The sequence below is a fragment of the Cricetulus griseus genome, chromosome 3, assembly GCF_003668045.3.
Source record: "Cricetulus griseus strain 17A/GY chromosome 3, alternate assembly CriGri-PICRH-1.0, whole genome shotgun sequence".
Classification (NCBI taxonomy): Eukaryota; Metazoa; Chordata; class Mammalia; order Rodentia; family Cricetidae; genus Cricetulus; species Cricetulus griseus.
Window position 1 is genome coordinate 88623697 of NC_048596.1, and position 14249 is coordinate 88637945.

Consider the following 14249-nt stretch of genomic DNA (forward strand, 5'->3'; position numbering starts at 1 on the left):
ATTATTCTGGGCTTGGGTCAAGGACTAAGGAATCATTAGGAGTAATTTCATTTCCTTTTTTTTTCTAGTCATGTTTGGTTCTATCCTAGGACTCTGGCCTATCCAGCCTCTGGTTCCTGGCCCTCCAAGCAGTGTCAGGTGTGGGTTCCCTCTTCATGGTATGGGTCTTAAGTTAGACCAGTCATGAGTTGGCTACTTCTAAAACTTTTGCATCACTTTTACCTCAGAACATCTTGCAGGGAGGACAAATTGTAGGTAGAAGGTTTTGTAGCTGAATTGGTGTCCCAGTTCCTCCACGAACCCTTTCCTGGTTACCGAGGATGGCCAGTTCAGGCTCTATATCTCCTATTACTAGGAGTATTCACTAGGATCACCCTTATAAAACCCACGGAGTTTCCACTGCACTGTTTCTAGTTCGTCCCAAATTCCAATTCCAGTTGTCTCTCTCAGTACTCTCTCCCTCCATCCCCCCCCTTGATCCCTCCTGTTCATATCCCTACCTGCCCCCAGTCCACCCACAAAATCTATTCTATTTCCCCTTCCCAGCAAGAACCATGTATCTCCCCTCCCCCAAGCCATCCTTGTTTCTTAGCTTTTCTGGGGTCTATAAATTGTAGCATGATTACCATTTATTTATTTGTTTGAATTTCATCTTACATTCCAATCACAGGTCTCCCTCCCACTTCTCTGCCCATCCACTCCTCCCAAAGGGTAAGGGCTCCCTCGGGGCATCAAGAAAGCCTGGCCCATTAAGTTGAGGCAGAATTAACTCCCTCCCCATTGCATTAAGGTTGAGCATGGCATCCCACCATAGGGAAGAATTATCTTTTACTTTAGAGCTAATACCCATTTAATGTAGTGAGTTCATGCCATGTTTGTTTTTCTGGGTCTGTGTTACCTCACTAAGGATGATTTTTTTTTTCTAGTTCCATTCATTTGTCTGCAATTTCATGATGTTTTAAATTTCAAAGCTGAGTAATACTCAATTGGGTAAATGTAATACATTTCCTTTATTTATGGTGGTTTGAATAGGTATGGCCTTCACAGACTTTTATGCCTGAATGCTTGGGCCATAGGGAGTGGCATTATTAGGAGGTGTACCCTTGTTGGAGGAAGTGTGTCACTCTGGGGGTGGGCTTTGAGGTTTCATATGCTCAAGCCATGCCCAGTGTGGTACATAGTCTTCTGCTGACTATGGATTAAGATGTAGAACTCTCAGCTCCTTCTCCAGTACCCTGTCTGCCTGCATACCGCCATGCTTCTCTCGATGAAGATAACGGACCAAACCTCTGAAACTATAAGCCAGCCTCCATTAAATGTTTTCTTTTCTAAGAGTTGCTATGGTCACAGTGTCTTTTGATAGCAATAGAAGATCTAAGACAGAAGCTGGCACTAGGGACTGGGGTATTGCTTTGATAGATCTGTCTATGCTTTTATTTGAAGGAAATGTGGACTTGGGTAGCTTGGATTAGAAAAGCAGTTGAACACTTTTTAAGTGGGGTTTAATGGGCCACACTAGTAGAAGCATGTAAGACAGTGGTACTGAGGGTGATCTGAACTGTGGGGACCTGGCTCAAGAAGTCTCAGAGGACACTAATGTTATTATGTGGCCTCAAGATTGTTCTGTGATATTTTGGCAAAGGATATGGCTACTTTTTGCCCTTGTCTGAAAAGTCTGCCTGAGGCTAAATTGAAGAGTTTCTGTATTAGTTGCATTGGCAGAGGAAATCTTAAAAGTCTAGTGTTGACTATATTGTATTGTTATTAGTGGTCACTCTTATACAGCTCTATAATAAAAGGGAGCAAGCCAAGCAAAGAAAAATACAGGATGTACAATTTGATGAGAAAAAGGGCACCAGGAAATAGAATGGAGCTAAGTCTTGTGTTCAAGGATAGAATAAAGGAAGTTATGGCCTCAGGGCAAGACCGCAGTTAGCTAAGCTTCCAACTTGTGAAAAGGAATTAAAGAAAAGTAAAAAGGAATTAAAGAAAAGCTTAGGACTAGGTGTGGTAGTGCACACCTTTAATCCAAGCACTCAGAAGGCAGAGACTGGTGAATCTATGACTTTGAGGCCAGCTTGGTCTACAGAGAGAGTGCCAGCACAACCAAGCTTAGGCAGTTGAAGGTAATCACCAAAACCAGGAAGCTGGTAAAGATGTAATTCAATGAGGGGGAATATGTTCCAGCCCCAGCAAGCAGCAGAACTTGGTAGCTTCAGCCACATGGTTCTGGCCTTGGAGTCAAGGATATAAGAAAGGGATTAAGTAGTCTCTCTTCATGACTAAGGAAAGACACTGAGGCTAGGTGTGTATCAGGGGGTGTCCCTTCATGGAGGCCCAGAGAGGCAATTGTGTGAGCTGTAAAGGTGAAACCTGGATTACCTTGGATACCGCAAAATGTTGGAGATTCCAGAGTTGTGGGACCTGCCAAGGAGAGCTGTTAACAGGGAGTGGAACCAGCTTAAGACAAAGAAATGTGTTGCAGTCAACCAACATGAAAGGAGTTGGAGATCTGAAGAGCATTTTGCTAACAAACATGGAGATACAGAAATTGGAGTTTTTCTAGCTGGTTTTCAGTCTTGCTTTGATCCAGTATTTTTTCACTATCCTCCCTTTCCTCCATATTGAAAGGATGTGATCTGTTTTTTTATTTTGATTTTATAGGGGATTACAGATAAGAAACTGCATGAATCTCAGAAGAGACTTTGAACTTTTAAACACTGTTGAGACTATGATAGAAGTTGGACTAAATGCATTTTGTATTATATTATGGCTACAATCCTATGGGAGCCAGGGAGTGGAATGTGGTAGCTTGAATAGGTATGGCCCCAACAGACTCATGTGTTTGAATGTGTGGACCACAGGGAGTGGCACTATTAAGAGATATGGGCCGGTTGTGGTGGCACACGCTGGTAGGATTTGCTGAAGGAGGCAGAGGCTGGAGGATCACAAGTTTGAGGCCAGCCTGGGCTACACATTTTTAAAAAGCCTGGCGTTGGTGGTGCACGCCTTTAATCCCACCACTTGGGAGGCAGAGGCAGGCAGATTTCTGTGAGTTCGAGGCCAGCCTGATCTCCAGAGCAAGTGCCAGGATAGGCTCCAAAGCTACACAGAGAAACCCAGTCTAGGAAGAGAGAGAGAGAGAGAAAGAGAGAGAAAGAGAGAGAGAGAGAGATGGCTGGCCTTGGTGGAGTAGGCGAGGTCTTGTTGGAGGAAGTGGGTCACTGTGAGGGTAGGCTTTGACGTCTCACATGCTCAAGCTATGCCCAGGATGGGATGTAGTCTTCTGCTGACTGTGGATCAAGATGCAGAACTATCAGCTCCTTCTCCAGGACCATGTCTGCCTGCTTACCACCATGCTTCTCACCATGAAGATAATGGACTACACCTCTGAAACTGTAAGTCAGCTTCCATTAAATGTCTTCCTTTATTAGAGTTGCCATTGTCATGGTGTTGCTTCACAGCAACAGAAACCCTAACTAAGACACCATTTTTCAGTTAAGGGACATATAGGTTGTTTCCTGTTTCTGACTATTATGAGTAAAGCTACAAACATAATTAGGCAAGTATCCTTGTGGTAGGATGGCATGTCATTTGGGTATATGCCCAGGAGTGGTATATCTGAATCTTGAGAATATTGATAAATTCCCAATTTTCTGAGAAACTGCCATATTGATCCAACGTGGCTATACATATTGCACCCTCACCAGCATTAGAGAAATGTTTCCCTTGCTCCATATCCTCACCAGCATGAGCTTGTGTCTTTGATTTTAGCCATTTTGACAGGTATAAGATAGAATCTCAGAGTTGTTTTGATTTACATTTCCTTGACAGCTAAGGATGTTGAACTTTTTTGGGGGTGGGTTTCGAGACAGGGTTTCAGGGTTTCTCTGTGTAGCTTTGGAGCCTATCCTGGCACTCGCTCTGTAGACCAGGCTGGCCTCGAACTCACAGAGATCCGCCTGCCTCTGCCTCTGGAGTGCTGGGATTAAAGGCATGCGTCACCAACGCCTGGCTTTGAACATTTCTTTTAAGTGTTTCTTAGCCAATTGAGAGTCTTCCATTGAGAATTCTGTTTAGATTTGTACCCATTTTTTTTAAATTGGATTATTTGGTTTGTTAATGTCTAGTTTCTTGAGTTCTTTATATAATTTGGTTATTAGCCCTCTGTCACATGTGGAGTTGTTACAAATCTATTCCCATTTTGTACGCTACTGTTTAGTCATATTGTCAGTGTCTTTTGCCTTACAGAAGCTTTTCAGTTTCATGAAGTTCCATTTATTAATTGTTGATCCTAGTGCCTGTACTATGGGTGTTATGCTCAGGTAGTTATCTCCTGTGCCAATGTGTTCAAGGCTATTCCACACTCTATTCTGTCAGGTTCAGTGTATCTGGTTTTACATTGAGGTCTTTGATCCACTTGGACTTAAATTTTGTGCAAGGTGACAAATAGGGATCTATTTGCATTCTTCTACATGCCAACATCCACTTAGACCAGCACCATTTATTGAAGTTGCTTTCCTTTTTTCCATTGTATATTTCTGGCTTCTTTATCAAAAATCGGTGTCCAAAGGTGTGTAGATTTACATCTGGGTCTTCGATTCAATTCCATTGATCAGCCTGTCTGTCTTTATGCCAATACCATAGTTTTATTAATATATCTTTGTAGTAGAGCTTGAAATTAGGGATGGTGATACCGCTGGAAGTTCTTTTATTATTCTTAGTTATTCTGGGTTTTCTGTACTTCCATATGAAGTTGAGTATTGTCTTTCAAGGTCTGTTAATGATTGTGTTGGAATTTTGATGGGGACTGCACTGAATCTATAGATTGTTTTTGGTAAAATGGCCATTTTTTACTAGGTTAATCCCACCAATCCACGATTATGGGATATCTTCCCATCTTCTGATATCTTCTTCAAATTTCTTTCTTTAAAGACTTGAAGTTATTGTTATACAAGTATGGTGATATATTATTTATGATTGATTAAAGCTTGTCTGAGGATTCAGAAAGCAAAGTCAGCTACAAGCCATAGAAATCAGGTACACACCTTTCCTACCAACAGCCAGAAGCTAGGAGATGGTATGTATCTTTAATCCTAGGACTCAGGATTAAGAGGTAGATGGATCTCTGTGAGTCCAAGGCCACCCAGATCAATACAAGATTGATCCAGTCTTAAAGAGAAAAAGCTCACACAAAGATGATCTTAGCACATGGGATTACACACTTTATTCCCAGCACTAGAGGGGTATAAAAGATATGGGCAGGGTCTTCAGTAGTCAGTATCAGGCATTCATTCTCCAGCCACACTGAGGATATGAAGACACTGAAGTCTCAGGATTCTCCAGTCACAGCGATGGAGAGGCTGAGGTTTGGTGAAGCCAGGATCCACTTTCAGTCTGAGGTAGAGTAAGAGCTAGTGACCAGCTGTTTTGTTTTTCTGATCTTCAGCTTGAAACTTGAACCCCAATATCAGTTCCCGGGTCTTTTATTTTTTGTGTTACATACAAGTCTTCCCCTTGTTTGGTTAGAGTTACCCCAAGATATTTTATATTATCTGTGGCTGTTGTGAAGGGTACCGTTTCCCTGATTTTTTTTTTCTCAGCCCATTTGTCATTTGTATAAAGGAGGGCTACTGATTTTTTTTTTTTTTTGAGTTAATCTTGTATCTAGCACTTCACTGAAGGTGTTTATCAATTGTTAGGAGTTCCCTTATAGAATTTTTGGGATCACTTATGTATACTATCATATTATCTGTGATTACCAATAGTTTGACTTCTTCCTTTCCAAATTGTATCCCCTTGATTTCCTTTAGTTGCATTATTACTGTAGCTAGAACTTAAAGTACCATATTGAATAGATATGGAGAAAGTGGATGGCCTTGTCTTGTTCCTGATTTTAGTGAAATTGCTTTGAGTTTCTCTCCATTAAAAACAAAACAAAATACCTAACAGTGGACAAGATTGCTTAGTTGGAGACCATTTCAATGCCACCTAAGAAAGTTCTCTTCTGAAGTATTTATTATAGTGAACTTTGTTTCTCAGGTGAACTTTGTTTCTCAGAGAAAGTCAAGATATTTTGTTACCAAGATATAAATGGATATTACATGGTATTTAAGAAGATATCAAGAGTAATACAGTTACTACAGTATGCCTCATTGGAGTGCAGATAATCTTATCCCCTAAATATAAATTAAGATGAAAATGTCTAAGCATTTTCACTTTATATATAACACATTGCCCGTCACCAGCCCTGTGAATCAAATTGTGTCAAGAAATAATAACACAGGGTGTTACCTCAGGCCCTCATGCTTATTCAGCAAGTACTTTACAATATCCAGTCCCCATTATCCATATTCTTAAAGAGGAAAGATTAAAATGAACAATATAACTAAAAGTAGCTACAATATGAAGTACTGTCAGTGATTCTTAATTGTACAGTGTGACAAATGGCATGCCTTATTTGCATAAAGAAGTAACAAACACTTCTAAAAATCATTATCTTAAGCCCAGTGAATTGATCGGATAGGAAGTTGGACTTAATACAAAACATTCTATAAATGTCTCATATAAAGGGCTGAGTCAGTTGTCAGAATGAATAGCAAATTAATTCAAGAATCTTGTTCTTTTTTTCCTGGCACTCGCTCTGTAGACCAGGCTGGCCTCAAACTCAGAGAGATCTGCCTGCCTCTGCCTCCAGAGTGCTGGGATTAAAGACGTGAGCCATAGACTCCCGGTGAGCAAATTAATTCAAGAATCTTGTTCCAGATTTGTTAAATCTGAAACTTTCTCAAAGTTTCCCAGCCAATCTCAGAACAATTCATGCAGTACTTATTTAAAGCAAAATGAAAAGGTTTCCAGCCTGATTCAGAGCAGTTACGATAGCATTTTGAAAATTTATATTTTAAACAATCACCTCTACATGACTATTGAAGACATAAATTCTTGTGACTTACAGGTAGCTTTACTATGTTCTATAATTTGAAATGATTCTACATTTTCTTTTATCCTAGGTGGTATGCAGCCAATATCCACTAACAGAAGTTATAAACAAAACACTATAGATATTGCATTACCAGAGCAAACAAACTTCATAATGATTAGCTATGAGAAAATCATTCTAAGTTCTAATTACAAAATATAATAAATGTAATATTACAGATCATAATAAAACAAAGCCTGGAATATAACTCTATTGCTTTCTTGTTATTTAAGATAGGTATTTAAAAGGAAAGATTCTAAAGCCATCTTAACATTAACTAGCTGCACAAAAGACTTCTCTGTACTTGTTTCTATTTCTTTCAACATGAAAAATACTAGAAAAGGTGAGGTGTATGAAATATATGACAAGTATCTAGAATATATTATAAGATAATTAACCAATCTTACACATACACATGAATGAAACCTTCATATAAAGCTAGCCTAGTAAATTGAAATAAAATTTTAATAACCTAGGGCTGGAAAGAGGGCTCAGTGATTAAGAGCACTGGCTGTTCTTCTTGAGGAGCTATGTGGCAGCTCACAACTGTTTGTAACTCTAGTCCCAGGGATCAGACACCCTCTTCTGACCTTAGCAGGTAATGCAACACACATGATGCACACATGACAGTCAAACACCTATTCACATTACAATAAACAATAGAAGAAAACTATAATCTAGGTTTAATCATATTCAGAAAAAAGCTAACAGATTTTTTAAAAAAATTATTTCTTTTTTATGTATATGTATGTTTTGTCTCTATGTGCATGTATGTATTCGTACCAGATGTGTGCCTATGGAGGTCAGTTGAGGGCATCAGATCTTCTGGATGGTGCTACAGATGGTTTTGAGCCCCCATGTGGGTGCTGGTAACTAAACCTAGGTCCTCTTCTAGAGCAAATACTCTCAACCACTAAGCCATCTATCTAGCCCTGATAGAATTTCTTTCTTTCTTTCTTTCTTTCTTTCTTTCTTTCTTTCTTTCTTTCTTTCTTTCTTTCTTTCTTCCTTTCTTTTTATTAATTCAAGTTAGGGAACAGACTTGTTTCACATGTAAGTCCCTTCTCCCTCTCCCTCCCCTCACCCCCATCCCTCCTCCCCGACTCCCAACCTACCCCCCACCCCATCCACCCCATCCACCCACCACTCCCCAGGCAGGGTAGGGCCCTCAACAGGGGCTCTGCAAAGTCCACCAAATCTTCCTGTGCTGGGCCAGGGCCCTTCCCCATGTGTCCAGGGCCAGAGTGCATCCCTTCACATGGGATGGGCTCTCAAAGTCCCTTCTTACACCAGGGAAAAATGCTTATCCACCACCAGAGGCTCCCTGGAGTGCAGAGGCCTCCTTATTGGCATCCATGTTCAGGGGGCTGGCTCAGTCTTGTACTGGCCTCCCAGATAGCATCTGGGGTCGATGTGCTCTCCCTTGTGCCCTGACAGAATTTTTAAAATGATCTAATTTATTTGAAACATAACAATTAAATTGACAGATACAGCAGACCCAATAAAATTAATATGTTCTGCCTGCTTCATGAAAGCACATTCCTCATAGTCCATCTTAATCTAAAGGGAGAAAAGATTTCATTTCCAGAGAAGCTGACTTCTAAAATATCAGATTGCATTCTAGAGGTAACATTACCAAAATAATTTTCTCCAGTATCTTTTAGTTTGTGGATAAATAAGAGTAGTGACAATACAGTAAAGATAGCAAGGAGTGAGGGGAGGAACAGCACACAGCCCCAGCAGTACTGACTCTGCTGCTGTTGGCCTGTCATCTTGTTCTAGGTCTCAGTTTTGTACTGATGAAATGAAGAAATTCAATTAGGCCTGAACTTGCCAAGATTATGATTTTTATGGAATACAACAATAAATAAGTCTTACCAGTTTCCGACTTGTTCAAAATTGATGAGTAGGAGTAGCTTTGGCTGACATAATCACTGGTAGAGGCCACAGAACCTTCTCTTGGAAGTGGACCTATAAACCTGTCATGCATGCTGTCGTCCACATTACTGGTGTCGTCCTAAAATGCAGCATAACCAGGATTTACTGACTAGCAACAGTGAGAAAAAGTTAAATCATGCTGTGACTGATCAGACACCCAAGGAGTATGTGCCTTCCTGCAGGCAGCTTTGAAAGATGTCTCACTTAGAGCACCAGACAATGCTCCTGACCCTTTTCAAGTAACATCATAGATTTTCAAAAATTCCTCCTTCAAATGCTTTATTTACATGAGGAAATGAGATGTACCACTATAAAGTCCTGAGTGGCACCTGAATATTCACTTTACATCATAAGTTAGGCCCATTAGGTGAGGGACACTGAAGAACTTCTGGCTTAGGAGAGTTGCTCACGTTATCTGATGAGAAACTTCCTGTTAATATGTATTATGTTGAAAAGGATTAAAGGGCATAAGCAATTAAGACAGAGCAAGAACAGTGACTAAGCAACTGAAACCACAACTCTTAAACTGTGAATCCAGAGTTCTACAAGAATAGCTAATTATGATTTTAGAGTCACCCAAGATCAATCAAAACCCTGTGATGTCAATGTGCTCAAGTGGCACACTTGAGTGCTGTTTCGGCATAGACACACTGCTTATTACCATCTCCTTCTCAGAGGGATGTCTTTATTCACAACAGATTTCTAACTGAAGGCCATCAAACAGAAGTTTTGACCCAAGCAAGTTTTCATACCAGTGGCCTATTTTAATGAAAAAGTCTATATTCTCTGAGCCTTAGTTTATTCAGTCTGTAAAACAGGCAAATCAGATCAGGTTTTCTTAACTTTTTGAAAAAATCTACATCCTCTGGAATTTGTAACCATCAAACAAGATTTACTTACCAAAATGGTTTTTTTAATGATTTTATTTTATTTTTAAATTTTATGTGTATGAGTATACCTGCATATACGTCTGGGCACTACATGCATGCAGTGCCTGAGAAGGCCAGAAGAGGGCACTGGATTCCCTGGGACTAGAGTGATAGTTGTGAGCTGCCATGTGGCTGCTAGGTAGGAAGGGAACCTGGATCTTCTACAAGAGCACCCAGTGCTCTTAATTGCTGAGCCATCTCTCCAGTACCCACCATAGTTTTTAGTAAAAGAAATAGTATATTGAATGTATAGTATTCATAACATATATGTACACCTCTTCAAAAGTCAAAACTCTGGGAAAATGTTCTTCCAATTGGGAGTCAGTGGGCCAATCCGTAAAGCCACTAGACTGGACAGAAATGCCTGTTCAAGTAAGTCTGAATTGAGGTGAATAAATAAAGCATCTAACTGACATTTAAGTCAACCCCAAAAAGATGAGGGTGGGGGTGCATCAGGGAGTGAGAATGGAAATGTCTCCCCTCAAGTAACAAAAGAGCTGATGAGTTTTATAACGAACCAAAGGGAAGGCCATGGAAATGCAGGCCTTTGTGGTACTCTAACCTGGGCCTTTCCGACCCTTGTATAGCAACAGTCCCAATGTGGCAACAGACAAAACATAATGGTGCTGTGGATACCTGATGCACCCATGCCCTCACATAACAAATCAACACAAAGGGAAAGAACTCAATTGTACATCTCTTCTTCATCTAGAAAACCACATTCTCAGTGCACAAAATTGTGGATATTAAGTCTTTCTAAATAGCTTACCAACATCATCTGAGGCTGTTCACCATCTTTATCTGTCAAATGCAGAAAGTTCTTCTTTCCTGGCTCAAAATTAGCCTCAAGAAGAGACTTGTCATTGGTGTGATCCAGTGGTACCTATGGGTACAAAAATGTTAAGACTATAAGAAAAATTAATTGTGATAATAAAACACCAAATGCATACATATTTTCATGAAAACAGTATTTTTTTTTTCCCAGTAATGACTTGGCTAAATTTCTTTTCAGCTAGGTTCTGAATGAACTCATCCATCATGAACCCAATTAATAGTGTATATGCTATGGGCATCCCAGAGGCTCACATTCTCAAACATCTAAAACCCTGAACAAAGAAAAGGCTAAGGGACTGATTTTATGGCTAATGCTCATCAAATCCAATTGAGTATAAGAATTCCCAGAGAGCAACATACTGAATACCCAAACCAAAGTAGGCATGGTTATCTTGGACCTGTAATCCCAGCACTTGAGAGGCTGAAGCAGGAGGATCACAGCCAAGTTTAAATCCTACTGGGGCTACAGAGTGAGACCTTGTCTCACACTCTCACCCCAAGTCACAAAATAATTATACAGCATAATTGTGTTTGCATGTGTCCACTAATATAACCCTTTGAGGAGAAGGCTGAACTAGGAAATGCTATCCATTTCCACTTTACTGTCAGGACTAAAGGGCCTATGGGGTTTTGGTATGGAAATGATCATTTCTTCAATAATCTTTACCTAACTCATTTACTAGTGTAGTAAAAATAAATATAGAATTAGATCAGATAGTAATGATTATGTGTCAACCAAATTAATTCTCCAAACCCCATGAATGCCAACAAAAATTTTTAAAGAAAAATCTGGCAACAGCACAGGAAAAGAGTATCATGAATATAACAGAAATTCTTAGAAATTAAAAAAATAGCCGGGCATTGGTGGCGCACATCTTTAATCCCAGCACTCGGGAGGCAGAGGCAGGCAGATCTCTGTGAGTTTGAGGCCAGCCTGGTCTCCAGAGCGAGTGCCAGGATAGGCTCCAAAGCTACATGGAGAAACCCTGTCTCACAAAACAAAACAAAACAAAAAGAAAAAAATTAAAAAATAGAAAATAGTTATGATTTATGGAAAAACAAATCTAGAGGAAACCCAGAGCTCCAAGTGTCTAGAGTTCAAAATGCCTATAGGAGACTGCTGTGGAAGAAAAGACATAAACGCGGTAGGATATACTAGGCAAAGGTCAAGAGCTGAGGCCAGGGAACCAAGGTGAACAAACAGGAAAAGGTATTCTGTCAGGGCAGCCTCTCCTTTCCCTCTTCAGACAAAACAGTAGGCAATGGAACTTATTCTCTCCCTGCCAAAGCAAATCATGGGCAGAGCAGAGCCATGCAAGGGAGCTGCTGGTCACCTCTCAACCCCATGGTCAGATGGGGCTGACATCAGCATGCTCCATCCCTTCCATAAGAAAATGGAAATGGAATACTGTAAATTCAACCTACAGAGCCTCTATAGAGATTCTTGAATATAAAGATGAGCAAAACAAGAATCACCCAACCTTTGAGGAGATGCTATAGTATGAAAGAAATGAGGCAATACAATAAATAAAGAAGTAGAAACAGATCACAAAGGAAGCAAGCAGAGACAGTCTGAGATGTAAAAATGTCCACACCTGAGACTGCATACATTAGAAACACTTTTGAGCTTAAGAGTTAAAATCAAGAATTACACACTATATATGTACATAGAATAAGATGTACATAGAACAATATACATAGGTACACAAATAAAAGGAAATAAGTGATCTTATTAATAATTTTTATTAAAAACATAAAATGAATTATCTCAGTAAACATGGAAAATTTTCTTTACTTGATATGCATAAAAGCCACCGTTTTATGAATATAAAACTGGTGACCTGATATTATGCAAACTTCAGGACACTGTTGATTCCACAGGGAAGAGGGACCAGTCACTGCATCACACTCAGCCACTATACTTTTGATAACCATATAAATGGCAATGTAATGTCCAGGCTTTCACTTAATCACCACTAACAACTGTAGTAATCATAACTATGACATTATTATTAGCAGCTTAAGCAGATGTTTTAAATCTGAGGGTTTACCGTATCAGCAGTATTGACTCCATTTCCCCATGCCAAATCAAAGGTTCCATTTACGTAGCCTACTTTGTTGGCCACATCTTCAAAGAGCTTTCTGACTGGGGTAGATGCTGGTAAATTTAAAGTGATCCGTTCATTCACTGTCTTTGAGTTAGTAGTATCTTGTATTATACATAAGACTCTTGGTTCTTCAGCAGCATTTTCTATCTGAAATTTAAAAAAAATATTATTTTCAATTATTATTCTTAAAGGAAAACACAACTATAGTTAACTATAAAATATTATGACCACTGTAAAAAAAAAAAAAAAAAAAAAACAAAAACCATAAGACAGTATATCCTCTGTTCTGTTTTACTCTGTATGAAACATACCCTAATAGATCACGTCAAACATAAGTACCATGCTTGCTTTGGAAAAGTAGTTATTCTCGTAGATATCTGCTTTTACCTTTTATGGTTATAAAGCAATTAAGTCAAGAAGCCATGAAAAAACTTACATTAAAAATGACAAAGTTTAGGGCTGGAGCAATGGCTCAGAAATTAAGAAAGTTTACTGTTCTACAGGACTCAAGTTTGGGATCCTGTGGAAGAGCAGTTCACAAACACCTGAAACTCAACTCCGGGAGACCCAGTGCTCTTTTCTGGCCTCCCTGTGCACCAGGCAAGTGCATAAACATACATGCAGGAAAAACATAATTTTTTAAATTACCAAGTTTGATCTTTAAAAATGTGTCATTACCAAGTCTTTTCAACTATCAATCTGGAAATTGGACTATAAATTCTCCTTCCTTTTATTATAAGTTTTCTTTCCTTCTACCAGTAATTGTCAAGACAAAATTTTTAAAAAAAATATCTTTCTCAAGATAAAACAAAACCAAAAATATGCCCTATCTCCCTTATGCTCTTGAAAATACTGGTTTTTCTCTTCCATTCCCCATGGAGTTAGCAGTCCCATCAATTGTATCTGAACACACTGGGTGCTTGAGTGGAAGAAATTCCTTTCTCTTCCTCACCCAATAGCCACCTCAACAAGAGCCACCTACACCTACCAAGCTTTTGAAACCAGAGCCACGCTAACAGTCTTCCAGTTTCAGCTCTCCTCTTTACCTGTCACTAGTACCAAACTGTATCTAGTCTACTTTTAGGTATCCCTTGTTGATCTGTTCCTTTCCAATCAAAATTAGGGCGACAGCTTCCTGAGTAGTTTATATCTTCCTATCTCATATTCCTTCAATCCAAAACAGTATTTTTAATACTAGCTCTGGCAAGGACACACTTGCTTTCCCCGGAGGACCTTTGGTCATCCCATGAAAGGATATTCAGAAATGTAATCTTCACACTCTGGTGCTCTACCCATTATCTTGTCTCCTCCTCTCCCCTTCTTGTCCCATCCTCTCTTTTCCCTTTCTCACCTCTCCCTACTTTTTGGTACTGGGAATTGAATTTAGAGTCTTATATGCTAGTCAATATTCTACTACTTAGTTATAGTCCTAGTTTCAAGAATTTCTTCTTCATCTTTAAC

The 14249-nt window shown here is 39.5% G+C and overlaps 1 protein-coding gene across 3 annotated transcripts in view; it reads right to left on the bottom strand.

Moving 5' to 3' along the window:
- Usp47 (ubiquitin specific peptidase 47) overlaps positions 1–14249 on the bottom strand; it is a 91255-nt gene that overhangs the window by 54922 nt on the left and 22084 nt on the right. For all 3 annotated transcript variants that reach the window (XM_035442289.1, XM_035442288.1, XM_027410093.2), the window contains exons 2-4: positions 12732–12935; positions 10616–10729; positions 8858–8996 (exon numbers count right to left, since the gene is read on the bottom strand). In XM_035442289.1, the coding sequence (XP_035298180.1) occupies positions 8858–8996; positions 10616–10729; positions 12732–12935 (457 nt within the window). The remainder of the gene's footprint in view (positions 1–8857; positions 8997–10615; positions 10730–12731; positions 12936–14249) is intronic.